We start from the raw sequence: 15,509 nt of genomic DNA, 5'->3' as shown, positions 1-15,509 counted from the left end.
AAGCAAAGGTACAGCCTTCGAGCAGAAGAACGACGTGAGACAGAGCGGGTCACGACCCTCCTGGCACAGCCGACACCGCTGTGGATCGAGAGACATCCCCGCCCGGGCGAGAATGCGCTGCTGACGATGACCGACGGCGTCTGACCAGTGTGAAACGGAGAATTTCCATTATAAAAAATCAGCGATGCGGACCACGGGACCAAGGCGAGCGCCTAATCCTGTCAATTCGCAAGCCGATTCCACCGAGGTCGACGACACCCTCAACCGCTAACTTACGCGCCCGAGCCGCCTGAAAAGCAATTTTGGCGGATTGCTGGAAAAAAGGGCCTTTTTTTCTTCTTTTCAAACGCCCTCATCCCAGTCGAAGGGTTTGGGGGTGCCAGCCACAACGCAGAGTTGTATGCAGTGGGTTTCCACTGCAGCCTGCAACCGAAGTGCAGCAAACCAACGCCCGCATCCAGGACAAAATGAACTTCACAGAGACGATGAACTCACAGCAGCAAGATATCTTTTCCGCGCCGCTCGAGTACCATCCTTTTCTCGGATCCGGTCCACAGAGCTCCGAGAGCGTGCATCTCCTGCTGCCTCGTCGGCGCTGCAAAGCCCCATCTCGAGATCATTCTCATTCGCAAGCGCCATGAGAGGTTGGGGGTAAACAACGCTACGATCGCCGCTGGCCTTTCTGAGTAAATTGCGCGATGAACTCCGGCTGCCAAGCTTTGCCCGGGTGGAACTGCCAAGGGGGATGAAACACGACACGGCGACCCGGGCGGAAGAAGATGAAAAGTACAGTACACGGCTTCGGGCGGGATCACAATCGAGGGGAGTTGGGAATTCAGACTCCGGTCTCGCACGATGATGCGCGAGTGCCGACTGCCAAGCTGGAGCGCATTTTCAAACTGCACACACCGGAAGGAAAAACCTCGAACCGCGCGCGCGAGACGCTCGGAGAGCCCGGTGTTGCCGGTACTGCCGTTTTCTTCCAGACACCGCCGACAACATGGCTCTATTCTACGGACACACTCGAGCATGTCACTTTCAGAGTGATCGGGAAAGATGTATCGCAGATCGAGATCCTACGATGATCGGGAGGCTTCGACCGTCAGCGTGAGAACCGCGTCGGTCAAGTACCGCCATCTGCAAGTATGCAGCGAAGCACGATGTCGCTTTGCATGCCGCTCTGCCTGCCTTTCGATTCCGCTCTGCCGCCTGTTCCGCTCCGCCCGATGTTGCTATCGATCAAGATCCCACCCACGAGGCAGCGGGGTCGGCTCTTTCCGAACACCATTCATCGAGCCGCTCCGAAATCCACCATAGCTCGTTTAAACTCATCGTGTTGCTTTTACCCGCTCATCAACTTCCACGCTCGCAATAGGAAATCAGAGACAAACATGCTTTCTTTCATCGTCGAGCACAGACAAGCGACGGTTTTTGAACAAGTACAGATTGGACAAGGAGCAGAGCAAGACGGGTACAGGAACGAGCCGTATCACATCTGCCATGGCAACGGCATAGCCTGCCGCAAGCCCGCTTAGGCCGACTTGGCGGCGGCAGCCATCTTGTTGAGGGCCGAGCCGTGCTTGAACCACGAGATCTGGTTGTCGTTCATGGTGTGGGTGAGCGGCAGCTCGTCCTTGGAGCCGTCCTTGTGCTTGCAGACGAGCGAGACCTTGGAGCCCTCGGCGAGCTCGGTAACGCCGATGATGTCGACGAGGTCGTCCGAGCGGACCTTGTCGTAGTCGGCGGGGTTGGCGAACTCAAAGGCGAGCATGCCCTGCTTGCGCAGGTTGGTCTGGTGGATACGAGCAAACGAGCGCGCAATGACGGCACAGCCACCGAGGAAACGGGGCTCGAGAGCGGCGTGCTCTCGCGACGAGCCCTCACCGTAGTTCTCGTCACCGATCACGACCCAGGGCTTGCCCGACTCGCGGTACTGGATGGCGGTGGCGGGCACCGGTCCCCACTCGCCCGAGAAGACGTTCTGCACCTCGTTGGCCTTGCCGTTGGCGGCGTTGATGGCGCCGATCAGGCAGTTGTTCGAGATGTTCTCGAGGTGACCGCGGTACTTGAGCCACGGGCCACCGGCCGAGATGTGGTCGGTGGTGCACTTGCCCTGCGCCTTGATGAGGACGGGGCAGTCGGTGGGGTTCTTGCCGTTCCAGGGCTTGAAGGGCTCGAGCTTCTGCAGACGGTCCGACTTGGGGTCGATGGCGACCTGAACCGACGAGCGGTCCTTGGGGGGGTCTTGGTAGGTGTTGTTGCCGGGGTCGTAGCCGCGGGGAGGCAGCTCCTTGCCGCTGGGGGCGGTGAACTTGAACTCCTTGCCGTCGGCACCCTTGAGGCTGTCGGTCATGGGGTTGAAGGTGAGGCGGCCGGCGAAGGCCATGGCGGTGACGAGGTCGGGCGAGGCGACAAAGGCGTGGGTGGCGGGGTTGGCGTCGTTACGGCCGGTGAAGTTACGGTTGTACGAGGTGATGATCGAGTTCTTGTCACCCTTCTTGATGTCCTTGCGGTCCCACTGACCGATGCAAGGGCCGCAGGCGTTGGCAAGCACCATACCGCCAGCCTTCTCGAGGGCCTCCATCTGGCCGTCGCGCTCGATGGTGGCACGGATCTGCTCCGAACCGGGGGTGATGGTGAACTGCGACTTGACCTTGAGGCCGTGGGCGGCAGCCTCCTCGGCGATCGAGGCGGAGCGGCTCATGTCCTCGTAGGACGAGTTGGTGCACGAGCCGATGAGCGAGACCTTGAGCTCCTCGGGCCAGTCGTTCTTCTTGACCTCCTCGGCGAACTTGGAGAGGGGGGTGGCAAGATCGGGGGTGAAGGGGCCGTTGATGTGGGGCTCGAGCGTGTCGAGGTTGATCTCGATGTGCGAGTCGTACTCGGCGCCCGAGTCGGGGAGGAGGTTGCGCTGGAAGCCCTTGGCGAGGTCGGCGATCTCGGATCGGTTGGTGGCGCGCAGGTAGTCGCCCATGCGCTCGTTGTAGGGGAACACCGAGGTGGTGGCGCCGATCTCGGCACCCATGTTGCAGATGGTGGCCATGCCCGTGCACGAGAGCGACTCGACACCGGCACCCTTGTACTCGATGATGGCACCGGTACCACCCTTGACGGTGAGCTCACCGGCGACCTTGAGGATGACGTCCTTGGGGGTGGTCCAGCCGGACAGCTTGCCCTTGAGCTCGACACCGATGACCTTGGGTGCCTTGAGCTCCCAGGGGATGTCGGCCATGACGTCGACGGCGTCGGCACCACCGACACCGCAGGCGATCATGCCGAGACCACCGGCGTTGGGGGTGTGCGAGTCGGTACCGATCATGAGACCACCGGGGAAGGCGTAGTTCTCGAGGATGATCTGGTGAATGATACCGGAGCCGGGCTTCCAGAAGCCGATGCCGTACTTGGCGGTGGCAGTGGCGAGGAAGTCGTAGACCTCCTTGTTGATCTCAATGGCGCGGGCCAAGTCCTTGGCACCACCGACCTGGGCCTCGATAAGGTGGTCGCAGTGGACGGTGGTGGGGACGGCGACGGTGGGGAGACCGGCCGACATGAACTGGAGGAGGGCCATCTGGGCGGTGGCATCCTGGCAGGCGACACGGTCGGGGCGGAGCTTGAGGTACGACTGGCCACGGCTGATCTCCTGCTCGTGGGGGTTGTCCAAGTGACCGTAAACGATCTTCTCGGCGAGCGAGAGAGGACGGTTAAGACTTTGGAGCGGAGAACCAAGAGAGGGAGGGCGGACAAAGGTCAGCATGCTGGTTCTTTTTTCTTGCGCGCGATCAACGCATCTCGAAGCGCTGGTAGCACGAAAGCGAGTCTCGCCGCCGAATCAAGCTGGACAATTCGGCACTCCTGCTCGCATTGCGCGCGCGGGTTTGCCGAGCCAGCTGATCGGGCGCTGAGGTTGCAAACACAGCTCAAAGGCCTCCCAGGCAGAGGCTTTCATGAATCTTGCCGGCTCTGGCTGCGGAATCAAGAAGGACCGCATTGGCGGAGCTCCTAGTTTCAACAGCAGCATAACAAGGAAACGAGCTGGAGCTCGCACGATGGTTCCGCTTCGCCTCTGCATTCCATGCCATGGACGCCTGGGGTGCAAGACGCGCAAACGCATGCGAACGAAAGGAGAGGAGCGATAACATGAAACTTACCGAGATCGGACGACCTTGAGGTTGTCCTCGATGCGCTTGTAGTTGACGTAGTAGCCCTTGCCCTTCTCAACGACCGACATCTCGACCTTCTTGTCAAAGAGGGAAGGCGAGATTTCGGCGGCCTCCTCGGCAACGGTAGTAGCGTAGCCGCGGGCCAGGGGGGCCTTGGCGGCCGCCCGGAGGGACGAGGATCGGAGAGCTCGGAGGGGAAGCATGATGTGTGGTGAGGATACCAACTACCCTGCTCTCAACTCTGAATGCAGAAAGGGATGGGGATGGAAGGAGATGATGGTGGTTCGAGATGCAGAAGCGGCCGGCGCGGAAGAAAAGGGGAGATACGGGGCAGCCGACGAGACGAGACGGCGCGAGCTACCAGAGGGCGGACAGGCGGACGGGGGAACCGCTCACCCACTGCACTCTGGATCACACGCGAAAAGAGCCGACAGAGACGTGGGCCGGGCGGGGGGGTCTTTCCGTCCGGTCTGATCCTCGCTCAGCAGCAGCACCTGGCGCGCGCGCACTCCGCGCTCTGGCAGGGCCACACAACGACATGCGTGCAAAAGGTGAAAAATGCAAAAACATCCAGGCAGGACACGGCAGGGAACTGGGGATCGGGCAGGGCGGGGGACGCCAGCCAGCCACGCTTTCTGATTTTCAACCGAAGAGATGCACCAGCAGTTTCGGCTGAAGCGTGATTCACGAGCCTCGAACAGGCTGCGCAGCTGCTGGGACGGGTCACCGGCCACCAACGGCACTTGCAGGCCGAGCGCCATCGCCAAGTCGCGGCGTGAGAGCACGGTCCAATCAACACGCGCGTTTTGGCGAGAGCTTCACCCAGCGGCACCGAATTCAAAAGCCTGCAAGTGCCGCGTCTCGAGCCAGGGCTGAGGCTGTAATTCCTTGTAAATTCGATTCGGCTGGCCGCACTGCAGCCTGCAACTACCCAGCCTCGACCCTTGGTCTCTGGGCCGGTTGGACCGACGCCGGCCACCTATTCGTCCTACCCCTGTACAGCAGACGTCGATGCCATCATCTCGAAAGCATCGAGATGGTCACAACTATTTGGCTGCCAATGTCAAGCTGCCAAGCATGAAGCACAGAATACAAGGGCTGGCATGACATCGCCCAAAGACAAGAAAAGTGGAACACGAAACAGCCGAGCTGGACGAGGGCGTGGATTCCGTGAAAGGCACACCGAGATCGGGCGCGCTCATCAATCTGAGCTCCTTCCGTCCGTCGCTATTGCGGCTGTCTCCGTCCTTCGCAAGCAACCCCAACTGTCCGTGATGGTGAGCAACACCGTTCTTCCATCACGATAGCGCACAAGCATGGCGTATTGATCCATCACGTGGAGCTCGTATCTATATGAAACTGGCATCACAACCTGTCGAGGGCAGCAAGCGGAGTGTGGTATCAAAGCTTTCCAGGGCTCGAGGGTGGTGGAGCCGGCCCAATCACGAGGCGGCCAATTCAAACATCGGCTTTGCGCGTCTTCTTGCACATTGCAGGCGGACCCTGCTCAATTCCGCAAATGACCGCTACGCCTTCTCGCGCGGGAATGCCCGATACAAATCGGGTCTGGCCCAACTTGGACCTTGGACGATTGCGATCCTCCTGACGCCGCACGAACATAGTCTCGGGCTTGAGCCGATGAATGCTCGCATGCTAGCAGGATCCTTGTCGACCAGGCCTGTGGGAGTGCCACATGTCCAGCCATGCATCTATGTGGACAGTCAAGTGAAGACGGCCAAGGAACGATCAAACTGGCCAGCTTCAACACGAAGCGTCGAACTCGATTGATCGTCAATCAAGGAAGCATGCAGCGTCTCAGCATGATCACACAAACACAGCTGCCGAGTCTGGGACCAAAGAATAGTTTTGTTTGCTGTCATAGCGGATGAAAACGTATTTGACAGGAGCTAGTGACAAGCGTCGGTAGCATTGCCTCCTGCCGCGTACGGTATCGACCAGGCAGCCGCGACCGAGCGTGAGGCTATGATCGGGCTGCAAGACCCATGTGGAGCGAGTCGGACATGGTGAAGGTGAAGTCTAGACGAACGTCCCTGGCCGAGGCTTTTGGATGCGAGAAAGACGGGGGATAGGGCGGATGACGATGGGTTGCTGGACGAGAGACCGGAAAGTGCTTTAACGGTACTTGTGGAAACCGATCTGGTCGGCGCGCTCGCGGAAGCACTGACGGCAGATGTCGAGGCCGTACTTTCGGATGATACCACCCTGGTTGGCGCAGACACGGCTATTGTGGAGAATCGAGCGAGATCCGATGTGGTCAGTACGAGACGTTTAAGCGATCGAACATATCGACAGAACAAGGCGCCGACGGGTTGAGCATGGAGCAGCATCGAGAGCAGTGTCGAGGCGTTGCACATTGGAAGCGAAGGATGGCGTGTGACCAATAAGAATGCGGAGGGACACGAGGTCGCCCAACCCGGAACAACGTTGTAAGACGAGCCCGATGGCAGATGCGCCACGACTTTGTCGAGGAACGAACGTTGTCGGTGAACGAACGGCTGCTGGAATAACATGATCTTTGCTGCAGAGATGTCGCTGTCCGCAGTCTATCGTCTTACTGCCGGGATAGCGCGTCGAGCAAGTCTGCGTCAAGAAACCCAAACTTGTGGACCATAGTCGCTGTGGTCCTCGATTGTCCCTGTCAACACTGCCATCCACGCTGATCCATCCGATACGTGCACTGCGATCCCTTGAGGATGACGTAGCATCGACGCGAGATCTGGTTCACCCAATGCTCTGTTCTCCCATCTTCCATCTTTGAACAGCTGTGCAGGACCTTCCAATGTCCTCCTGCCGACTATCTCCGTTTCCATTTTCTCCGACAGATATGCCATCTGCATAAGCAGAAGAGATGAACTGCTGCTTGGTCGAGGTGTTCTGGGATCTCTGGCGCTGCACCGATATCATGCTTGGTCGTGGACGTAGTGGCGGCGGCGGCGGAGGAAGCTGCGTCGATGCTTCGTCGATACTGCGGGTCGATATACGGTGGTGATTCATGCGTTTGGTGCTGTCGATGTGCTCGTAGCTGTGCCCGTCGGCCGCGTATGTGTCGGTGCCTTTGTTGGTCGGGGATGCACTTACCACTGGCGCGAGCCCTTGCCGAACTTTCGGGGGTGGCTGTACCACAGAGTAGCGAAGGTCATTTTGTCGGTGGTATAGAAGTGATGTCTTGAAGATACGAGAGATGGAGGGAGCAAAGGGAAGCGATGACGAGCGCGCCGAGGATGCAGCGGACGCGCGCTGCCAGCCTTCAGCCTCGAATCTCCAAGCCCAAGTCGACACTTCGGCCAGGGCTGAGTCCTCTGACTGATGGGACGCCGTCCAGTGCGCCAGGTCGGCACCTTCTCGAATTCCAGAGGGGCGCCTCGACTGGGCGAATTAGGCCATCGCTGCTTCGCGACGCTCTTCAGCGCACTGCTGGCTGCAGGCAGGCGCGGATTCGAGTTGGCAGGCGGTTCCGACACGCCTACGCGTAAGGCATCAAATTCGAAAATGCTCGGCCGAGGTTGTGGTTACATCACGTGCACTTGTCTGTGGGCCCAATGGAGAATCCCAAAAAGTCGGCATCGCACAAGTCTCTGCAGACCTCAGCTCTGACAGTACAGGCCGCTCAGCCTGCTTGCGCCCAGAAGGCGAGAAGGATGGCATTCGCAGGCGAGCAGCCGTGGGGCTTCAATTCAGAAAGCGGCAGCAGAGGGCAGCAGCACGCAGCCCAACTGACGAGCGCCGAGAAGCCAACAGCCACAACGCAGCCCAGCGCCCAGAGTGCGAAACAAGCAAAGCGCGTTGGCTACTCAGAGCCCGCCGTCACCATCCTCCTTGGAATCATCCACCAACCATCTCCTTCAAGATATCGAAAATGGCTGCTAGACCCAGTAGGTATCTCGTACAGCCCATCAGCAGCATCAGCATAGCATCAGCATCGCAATCCGACCACAGCATCCAGCATCATCGGCTCTCATCGTCAGCCACAGCATCCCGTAACAAAGCACCTTCGGCATTTCTTGCAGCCTCGCTCTCAGCACAACATCCGTCGGCGACACTGGACGGCCAACCGATACGTCGTATCAACGTCTGCATACATAGAGTCGATCTCGCACGTTTCCGACCATTCTCAGCACGGTCGAATCGCTTCATCATTCTAGTTGCGCTCATATGAGGCGGATCTGCGTCAGCGATGGGAGCATGCAGGCTCAGACCCGTCACACGCCGGACACGGCGGCTGCAGAATGCCGTTGCGTCACAGACGAACAAGTAGCCAGGGCGATCGAACCGCCAAAAGGCGGCAGCATTGGCAAACAAAGCATACGTCCATACACTTCGACTTCGATTAGCCAAGAGCGCCAGACTATCGCCGTTCAGGTTTTCCGCCACAACAGTTCGATCTGGTGCTATCGCTGTGATGGGCCCCGCAAGCCAAAGTTTTACAGGACCAGTCATTGACCTTGTCCGCATTCGTGTTCACTTATTCTCACCACAGCCGTCAACGTGAGGGGCCTCGATGGCGCGGCCTCGGGCTCGCTCCCCCTCCCCGCAGTCTTCACTGCCCCCATCCGACCTGACGTTGTTCAGCTCGTCCACACCAACGTGGCCAAGAACAAGCGTCAGCCTTACGCCGTCTCGACCAAGGCTGGTCACCAGACCTCTGCCGAGTCGTGGGGTACCGGTCGTGCTGTCGCCCGTATTCCCCGTGTCGGCGGTGGCGGTACCCACCGCTCCGGCCAGGCCGCCTTCGGTAACATGGTCCGCGGCGGTCACATGTTCGCCCCCACCAAGCTGTGGCGCCGTTGGTTCATCAAGACCAACCAGAACCAGAAGCGTTACGCTACCGCTTCGGCTCTGGCTGCCACCGCCGTCCCTTCGCTCGTCCTCGCCCGCGGTCACCGCGTTGAGGAGCTCGAGGAGATTCCCCTCGTTGTCGCCGACGCCGCCGAGGGCCTGACCAAGACCAAGGAGGCTGTCGCTCTCCTCAAGGCCGTCAACGCCTACAACGACGTCGTCAAGGTCTCCAACTCGCGCAAGATCCGCGCCGGTGTTGGCAAGCTCCGCAACCGCCGCCACACCCAGCGCCGCGGTCCCCTTGTCATCTACAACAAGGACGCCGGTATCGTCAAGGCTTTCCGCAACGTTCCCGGTGTTGAGCTGTGCTCGGTCGAGCGCCTCAACCTCCTCCAGCTCGCCCCCGGTGGACACCTTGGCCGCTTCGTCATCTTCACCCAGTCCGCCTTCGGCCGCCTTGACGAGGTCTTCGCTGCCAAGTCTGGCTTCACCATGCCCAAGGCCAAGATCGCCAACACTGACGTGACCCGCATCATCAACTCGGACGAGATCCAGTCGGTCGTCCGCGCCAAGGGCCCCGCCAAGACCACCCGCCCCTTCACCCAGCGCAAGAACCCCCTCAAGAACCGCGCTGTTCTCTTCCGCCTCAACCCTTACGCCCAGGCCGCCATCCGCTCCGAGATCCGCGCCCAGGCCCAGAAGAAGTCGGGCCTTAAGAAGGAGGCCAAGCAGCCCGTTGCCAAGGAGTTCCTCGAGCTCCTCCACGCCAACTAAGCGGATGGTGCACATTCAGCTTTTCGATAGCTCGAGTGGCGTCTTCGCCGCATTGGCATGGCTCGCTTCGTTCTCTTTCTTCTCGCATCCCCCTTTGTCGGATCGATGCGTGCAGGTTTTGCGGGTGGTGGACTAGGATGGAGCTGCGTCTCCTGTCCTTCTTGAAATCTTGTTGCATTCACGCATCTTTTCATGTCGCATCATGACATTCTTCTCACACCCCGGTCCTTTGTTGTATCTCGCCCCACAAGAGAAGGACAAGATCGGCTCCATTCTCATCGCCCTAAGCTCACCTGTTCGTCACGACTCGATCATCATCCCTTTCATTTGGTCGACCGTCTTGCCTCGGTCGGCCTTTGTATACAATTCGCACCACACCCCCACATCATCCCCCCCAAAAAATCGCAACACAAAAAAGGCCGGGCTTATCGGCACGTTTTGGGACCCTTTCCATTCTTCTCTGCGTGCGATCGGCGTGTGTCGCGACTGAGTCTGCAGTGCCATTGAGTCCGGGCTGAAGTCGCAGGCATCTGAGCCAGGAACGAGTCAAGACGTTGTGTATTCAGGCTCAGTAGAGTGGCTCGTGTCTCAGCAGACCGCTCGTGCCGCACACTCCTGTCGAATCCTCAGCCACTGCATGCACATGCGAATGAAATACGATTCGTCGGTTTGCGCTCATTGGAAGCAAAGCTAGGGCTCGATGTTGCCCGACTGTGAGAGGGTCTTGCCGGCAAAGCTCTCGAGGCCCTCGCCGGTATATGTGAGGAGCGGGCTGAGCTCGACCTCGGTGCCATCGGAGACCGTGGCGCCAGCAGCGGCGAGCCACCTGCTCTGCTGAGCGAGCAGATCGCGCCGCGAGGTGTCCTGATCATCCACACCGGTGCCCTTTGCGTTCTTGAGCGGGCTGAACTCCTCCGGCCTGGCCACCTCGTGCACGGCGAGCTTGTCGCCGCAGAAGGGGAAGACGTCAAAGACAAACAGCTCGAGCTTCATGCCGTTGGGCGTCGAGGGCTTGACGGGGCTGCCCGTGGCGAGATCGACGGTGGGGATCTTCTTGCGTGCGATGTGGAAGGCCATCTCGGGCTCGAACGCCGGCACGTCGTCGGCGAGGAACTTGGTGGTGTAAAAGTGGTTGACGATGTTGGCCGCACGGAACGAGAGCTCGCCGTTGGCATCGCGTGCCTCGCTCAAGCTTTCGGGGATCTCCGAGTATTCGACGACGCCAAACTTGCCGTCGCGCAGCGCCACGACGCCGACCGACTCCTTGGGGTTCTCCTTCTTGACCACCTTTACGCCGGCCTGGACGCCCTGCTCGAGGCAGACGCCGAGGAAGATGGGGTCGCCGACCTTGACGAGGCAGTTGTCGACACCGTAGGCGTGGAGGTACTTGATGCCGCGCTTTCCGAGGTCCGAGATGACGGTATGAGGCTGGCCCTTGTTGTACGGCGTACGGAGCGCGCGGTAGAGGCCGCCGTTGCCGTCTGGGGCTGTAGCCACTCTGCTGGTGCTGTCGAGCAGGATCTTGCCCTCGAGCGAGAGGCAGGGCAGCGTGCCCTGCTCGAAGAAGATGATGTCCTCCTTCTGCAGACCAAAGTAGTTGTGCTCTGCGAAGAAGGCCTCGGTGTCGCGGCGGGTGGGGCCCGAGGTCATGATATACCATGGAATCACGACCGAAGCGCTGGAGCCGTCTGAAGAGCCGGAAGGAGAGCCGCGGGCATGCTGAGCGGCAAGGTGCTGCAGCCTGAGGATGCGCTCGGCCTGGATCTGGAAAAGGCTCTTGTGGGAAGGAAGGCCGATGTCGTAGCAGCCCTTGGGAGCCGTGGAGCCGAGACGGGTACCCTGGCCTCCGGCCATCAAGAGCACGCCGACCTGGCCGCGAGCGATGGCATCGAGGCCGACGGTGCGGAAGTGCTCGACCGTGGCGGGATCAGCCTCGCCCTGGATTGTGTTGACCACCGACGACGGCGGTGGGGGCTGCACATCGTGCGACTTGCCAGCGCGAGCCTCCTCGTCAGCCTTGATGGCGGTTTGGAAGACCTGGTTGACACGTTCGACGTCGAGCTCGTCGAGCTGCTGCGCGAGCTGTGCCTGCTCGTCGGCGTTGAGTTTGTCCCAGAAGGCGAAGAGGTGGGACTGACCCGCCTTCTCGTATCTCTGCTTGAGGGATGAAACGTCTACTGATGAGATCGACATGGTGTCTATGACCTCTCGTGTGTGGTCGAAGCGATGAACGCAGATGTTGTGGCGCGGAAGAAGAGGAAGTGTCAAGGCGCACGGTTTGGTTAGCGACGCAAGATCGATGCCAGCAGTTCGACAGGTGGAGTTGACACCCAAGACGCTTTGGCCGCTGCAAGTCGAGCCAGCACATGTGCCTCTCGTCGGAAGAATGTGACGAGTGGCAGCAGCACACACGCGCGCGCTTGACCGCTCAGGTGCTGGAACGACGTCGCTGTGCAGCCCAGCACGCAGGCTCCGAATTTCAGGAGGCGGATTTCTTGCACCTGTCGAGGAGGTGTTGATCGACAGCGCTGCCTGCTGCTGGATGCGGCACTGCGCCCCTGAGATTCGGCCTCGGAAATTCGCTTCAAAAATCCACGTTCGCTTCAAAGCTCAAAGTGTTGGTCTCCGGCGCGTCGCCTGTTGGCTTGATCCTGCAGCCAGTTAGTTGGCTTTGCGGGCGAATTCGCCCAAAATCGCACCGCTAGGCGTCGGCGCAGGCCGACCTCGAGCTGTCGCTACTCCTACACAGCTGGAGCTCCTCCGACATGTGGCTGCATTGGGCTGGCACAACCCACGTTGAAGCTCTCCTTGGGCCGCATTGAGTCGATCGTCGACCTGAGAATCGCTCGACAAACATACTGGGCTTCGTGTCAAGGTGCTCGGATTATCGCGACAGAACAGAGGGCGAAGGACAGGGCTAAGCAACCGGAGCGTGACTGTTTGGTCTACAGAGGAGGATCGGAAAGAAGGAAAACGACAGATACGAGTGATACAAAGTCTGATGGCGGGGATCGAGAGGACGGTGGCGTCCATGTGTCGACCAAGCTGAAGAAGCGGAACAACATGCGAGAGACAAAAAAAAAATGCGGAAAAGGGAAAGAGGCAAATGAAGCGATGCGAGCAGTAACTGTAGGACAAAGACGAGTGCGGGCAATTGCGGACGAGCGGATGGGCAGGCGAGACCGACTGTGAGCAGCGAGCAGGAGCGAGAATGCGCAGGGGCAGGGCGATCATAGGCGGATGGGATCCTCGCCTCGTGCCCTCCTCCAGCGGTTTGTGGCACGCAAGATCTCGCCGTCGACCATGTAAGGGTACTTGCGGAAGAAGCTCTCCTTGAACTCGAAGCACTCGCCGTCAAACACATCGCCGGCGGGCGACCAGACGCGCAGCGTTTGCACGATCGCGTAGAAAAACTCGTCCAGCCAGCGCTGCGCTGGCTTGCGCAGACGGTGCGAGCCCTTGGGCTTCTCCAGGAATCCGTACGAGTAGATTCGGCCCTTGTCCGGGATCACCACGGCGCCGGACGCCTCCTTGGGCTTCCACGCCGACATGTCTGCAACCAAGGCGGTGCGCTTGCGAATGTCCTCGTCGTTGAGCTCGGTCTCCTCGGCGCTTGGAGCTCGGGCACCGCCGCTATTGCCCAGCGACTTGTCGCTGCTCGACTCGTCCGTGAATCGAGCGGCGTCCTCCTCTGCTTGAGCCAGCTCCTCGATCGCATGGAACGCGCTGAGGATCGTCAGGACGCGGTCGCGCATCGCCGGATACGGCAGCACTGCGATCTCGACCGGGTGGAAGCCGATGCGCATCTGCATCTCGGTCGGCATCAGGTTTCGTGGCAGGTAGAACTCTTCGCCGACAAACGATGGATCTCCGGGGAAACGTGGCAGGTCGTCCATTCCGCCAATGAAGCCGGGAGCCTCGCGCGCTGCGCGCAGGTTGATGATGCCCGACTTGAGCTTCGTGGTAAAAGGCAGAAGCGTGCTAAAGTAGAGACGACACACCTTGTATAGCACCAACTCGGGCACTGCGACCATCGAGGGGAAGCTCTGCGCGGCTTTCTGGCGTTTCTGATTGAGCGAGATCTCCCAGGTCGCCTTCTTGCCCGCTTGCGAGTCTGGCTGCGACGGTGCGAGCGAGCTCTTGGCCTTTTCGGTCGCCACCGAGGATGGTCCCTCGAATTTGGTCGACCCAGAGGCCTGAGTCGAGTCAGCTTGTGTTGCCGCGTTGGCTGGACCTCCTGCGTCTTCTCGGCTGTGCTCCTCGTCCGAGTCCGACGCTGAAGATGCGGCACCGAAGGTGGGGCCATCCCAGTCTTGCGCCGACGAGGTCTGAGCAGGGAAGCGATGGCCGATCATACCCTTCCACTCGGCCTCGGCGCTTTCGTCTTCCAGATGCGACTCGATGAGATCGAGATGGAATGCGCCCGTGAACTTGGTGAGCTGGATGGGAGCCACCTCGGCGCCGTCGGCGCCACGAATGCCCGCGCCGTTCGAAAGGGCGTGGCTGAACTTTTTCATGTCGGCGAGCGCCTTGCGCAGCGCCGCATTCTCGCTCTCCAGCGTCTCCATGCGATCCTGCTTTCGCTTTCGTGACTCGCGTTGCGACGCCTTGTTGCGCTCGCGCCTCTCGACACTCGTCTTGAAAGCGGCCGAGGAGGATGCCGAGGCGTCGTTGGAGGCCGAGCCAGGATGGAAGACAGCACCAGTAGACACTCGTGTGGAAGACGGCACGCTGCTTGCAGCTGAGCCACCTGCTGGCGAAATGTTTCGTGTTGTGCCGTGGGAAGACGTGGAGTTGGCCGCAGCCGAAGCGTCGCCACCAGCAGTGGTGTTGCTGTTCATCGAAGCAGGGGGTGCGGGAGCCAGCCAGGAGTCGATCGATTCGAGGACGGAGCTGGACATGGGCGCGCCAATCACCATGCCTGTGGGCGGACCTGTTGAAGCTGAGACGTAGTGAGGATATCCGCTGGATGAAGCGAGGGCCTCAGGACTGCCCGACATGCGAGCGGACGAAGTGGGCGAGAGAGACCCGTTGAAGCCGGCAGCCTCGGAACCCGCCCGGGCGGCGATGGACATCGGCACGGCACCAGCTGGAGGGTGGGCGTCGATCATAGGCAAGCCAGTGTTGACCATGTTGTGCACTGAGTCATCGCTAGAGCGCCTCTCGCTCACGGCTGGTGGCGGAAGAGCCGATGGGAGCGAGATCGACGAAACATTGCCAGCCGTGCTGACGGCGAACGGTGCGGCTTCGGAGGGACCAACGGGATGAAGACCGGCAGTTGCTGGGGCTGCAGAAGCACCTCGTTCGGGTGGTGCGCTCGCAGATAGGGACGAGACCGGAGGTGCCGAGAGGCTGTTGGTGGCTGCCGATGCACCGTTGGTCTGTGGCGGATACGAGTCGAGCGAGAAGGGGAGGGCGGCAGCAGGAACGTTGTGCGATGAGCGATCCTGATTCGACTGATAGAACCACGCCGGTACGTGCGAGGGGGCTGTGGCATCGAAAGAAAGCTGCTGGTCGTATGGCGCCCTGGTCGCGGTATGGTTGTAGCCGCCGGCAAAGTCTGGAGCCGGATGCGAATACATTTGTTGCTGGTGAGGATTGTGTAGATGAGATTCCGAGGCGAAAGGTTGGCCAGCAGCCAGGTAGCGAGGATCGCTGCCGGCGCCTCCAACAAAATCTTGCGGGAACGCCGAAGCTGGCCGGCGATCCAAAGAGAGTGGAGCCGCCATGTTGGTGGCAGGCTGCTGCATCATGCTGCAGAAAGAATCGACGGAGCAC

At 60.2% G+C, this 15,509-nt stretch overlaps 5 protein-coding genes across 5 annotated transcripts; 1 reads left to right on the top strand and 4 right to left on the bottom strand.

Moving 5' to 3' along the window:
• Positions 1-1,531: 1,531 nt before the first annotated feature.
• PAN0_010c4087 (aconitate hydratase) lies at positions 1,532-4,363 on the bottom strand (the record flags this gene model as incomplete). The annotated part of the gene is made up of 2 exons (XM_014800541.1): positions 1,532-3,707; positions 4,149-4,363. The coding sequence occupies 2 exons, from the start codon at positions 4,361-4,363 to the stop codon at positions 1,532-1,534; spliced, it is 2,391 nt and encodes a 796-aa protein (XP_014656027.1).
• Positions 4,364-6,067: 1,704 nt separating this feature from the next.
• On the bottom strand, positions 6,068-7,321 carry PAN0_010c4086 (uncharacterized protein; the record flags this gene model as incomplete). The annotated part of the gene is made up of 3 exons (XM_014800540.1): positions 6,068-6,713; positions 6,955-7,203; positions 7,260-7,321. 3 exons carry the CDS (start codon positions 7,319-7,321, stop codon positions 6,068-6,070), a joined length of 957 nt encoding a protein of 318 aa, XP_014656026.1.
• A 399-nt stretch (positions 7,322-7,720) lies between these two features.
• PAN0_010d4085 (60S ribosomal protein L4) lies at positions 7,721-9,731 on the top strand (the record flags this gene model as incomplete). Its single annotated transcript, XM_014800539.1, has 3 exons — positions 7,721-8,053; positions 8,370-8,487; positions 8,659-9,731. The coding sequence occupies 3 exons, from the start codon at positions 7,721-7,723 to the stop codon at positions 9,729-9,731; spliced, it is 1,524 nt and encodes a 507-aa protein (XP_014656025.1).
• A 690-nt stretch (positions 9,732-10,421) lies between these two features.
• On the bottom strand, positions 10,422-11,924 carry PAN0_010c4084 (nucleotide-diphospho-sugar transferase; the record flags this gene model as incomplete). Its single annotated transcript, XM_014800538.1, has 1 exon — positions 10,422-11,924. One exon carries the CDS (start codon positions 11,922-11,924, stop codon positions 10,422-10,424), a length of 1,503 nt encoding a protein of 500 aa, XP_014656024.1.
• Positions 11,925-12,961: 1,037 nt separating this feature from the next.
• PAN0_010c4083 (uncharacterized protein) lies at positions 12,962-15,484 on the bottom strand (the record flags this gene model as incomplete). Its single annotated transcript, XM_014800537.1, has 1 exon — positions 12,962-15,484. The coding sequence occupies one exon, from the start codon at positions 15,482-15,484 to the stop codon at positions 12,962-12,964; it is 2,523 nt and encodes an 840-aa protein (XP_014656023.1).
• Between the last annotated feature and the right edge of the window lie 25 nt (positions 15,485-15,509).

Source organism: Moesziomyces antarcticus, assembly GCF_000747765.1.
Source record: "Moesziomyces antarcticus DNA, scaffold: scaffold_v10010, strain JCM 10317, whole genome shotgun sequence".
NCBI classification, from domain to species: domain Eukaryota; kingdom Fungi; phylum Basidiomycota; class Ustilaginomycetes; order Ustilaginales; family Ustilaginaceae; genus Moesziomyces; species Moesziomyces antarcticus.
Note: the sequence above shows the minus strand (reverse complement) of the source record. Positions and strands in the feature narration are given on the sequence as shown.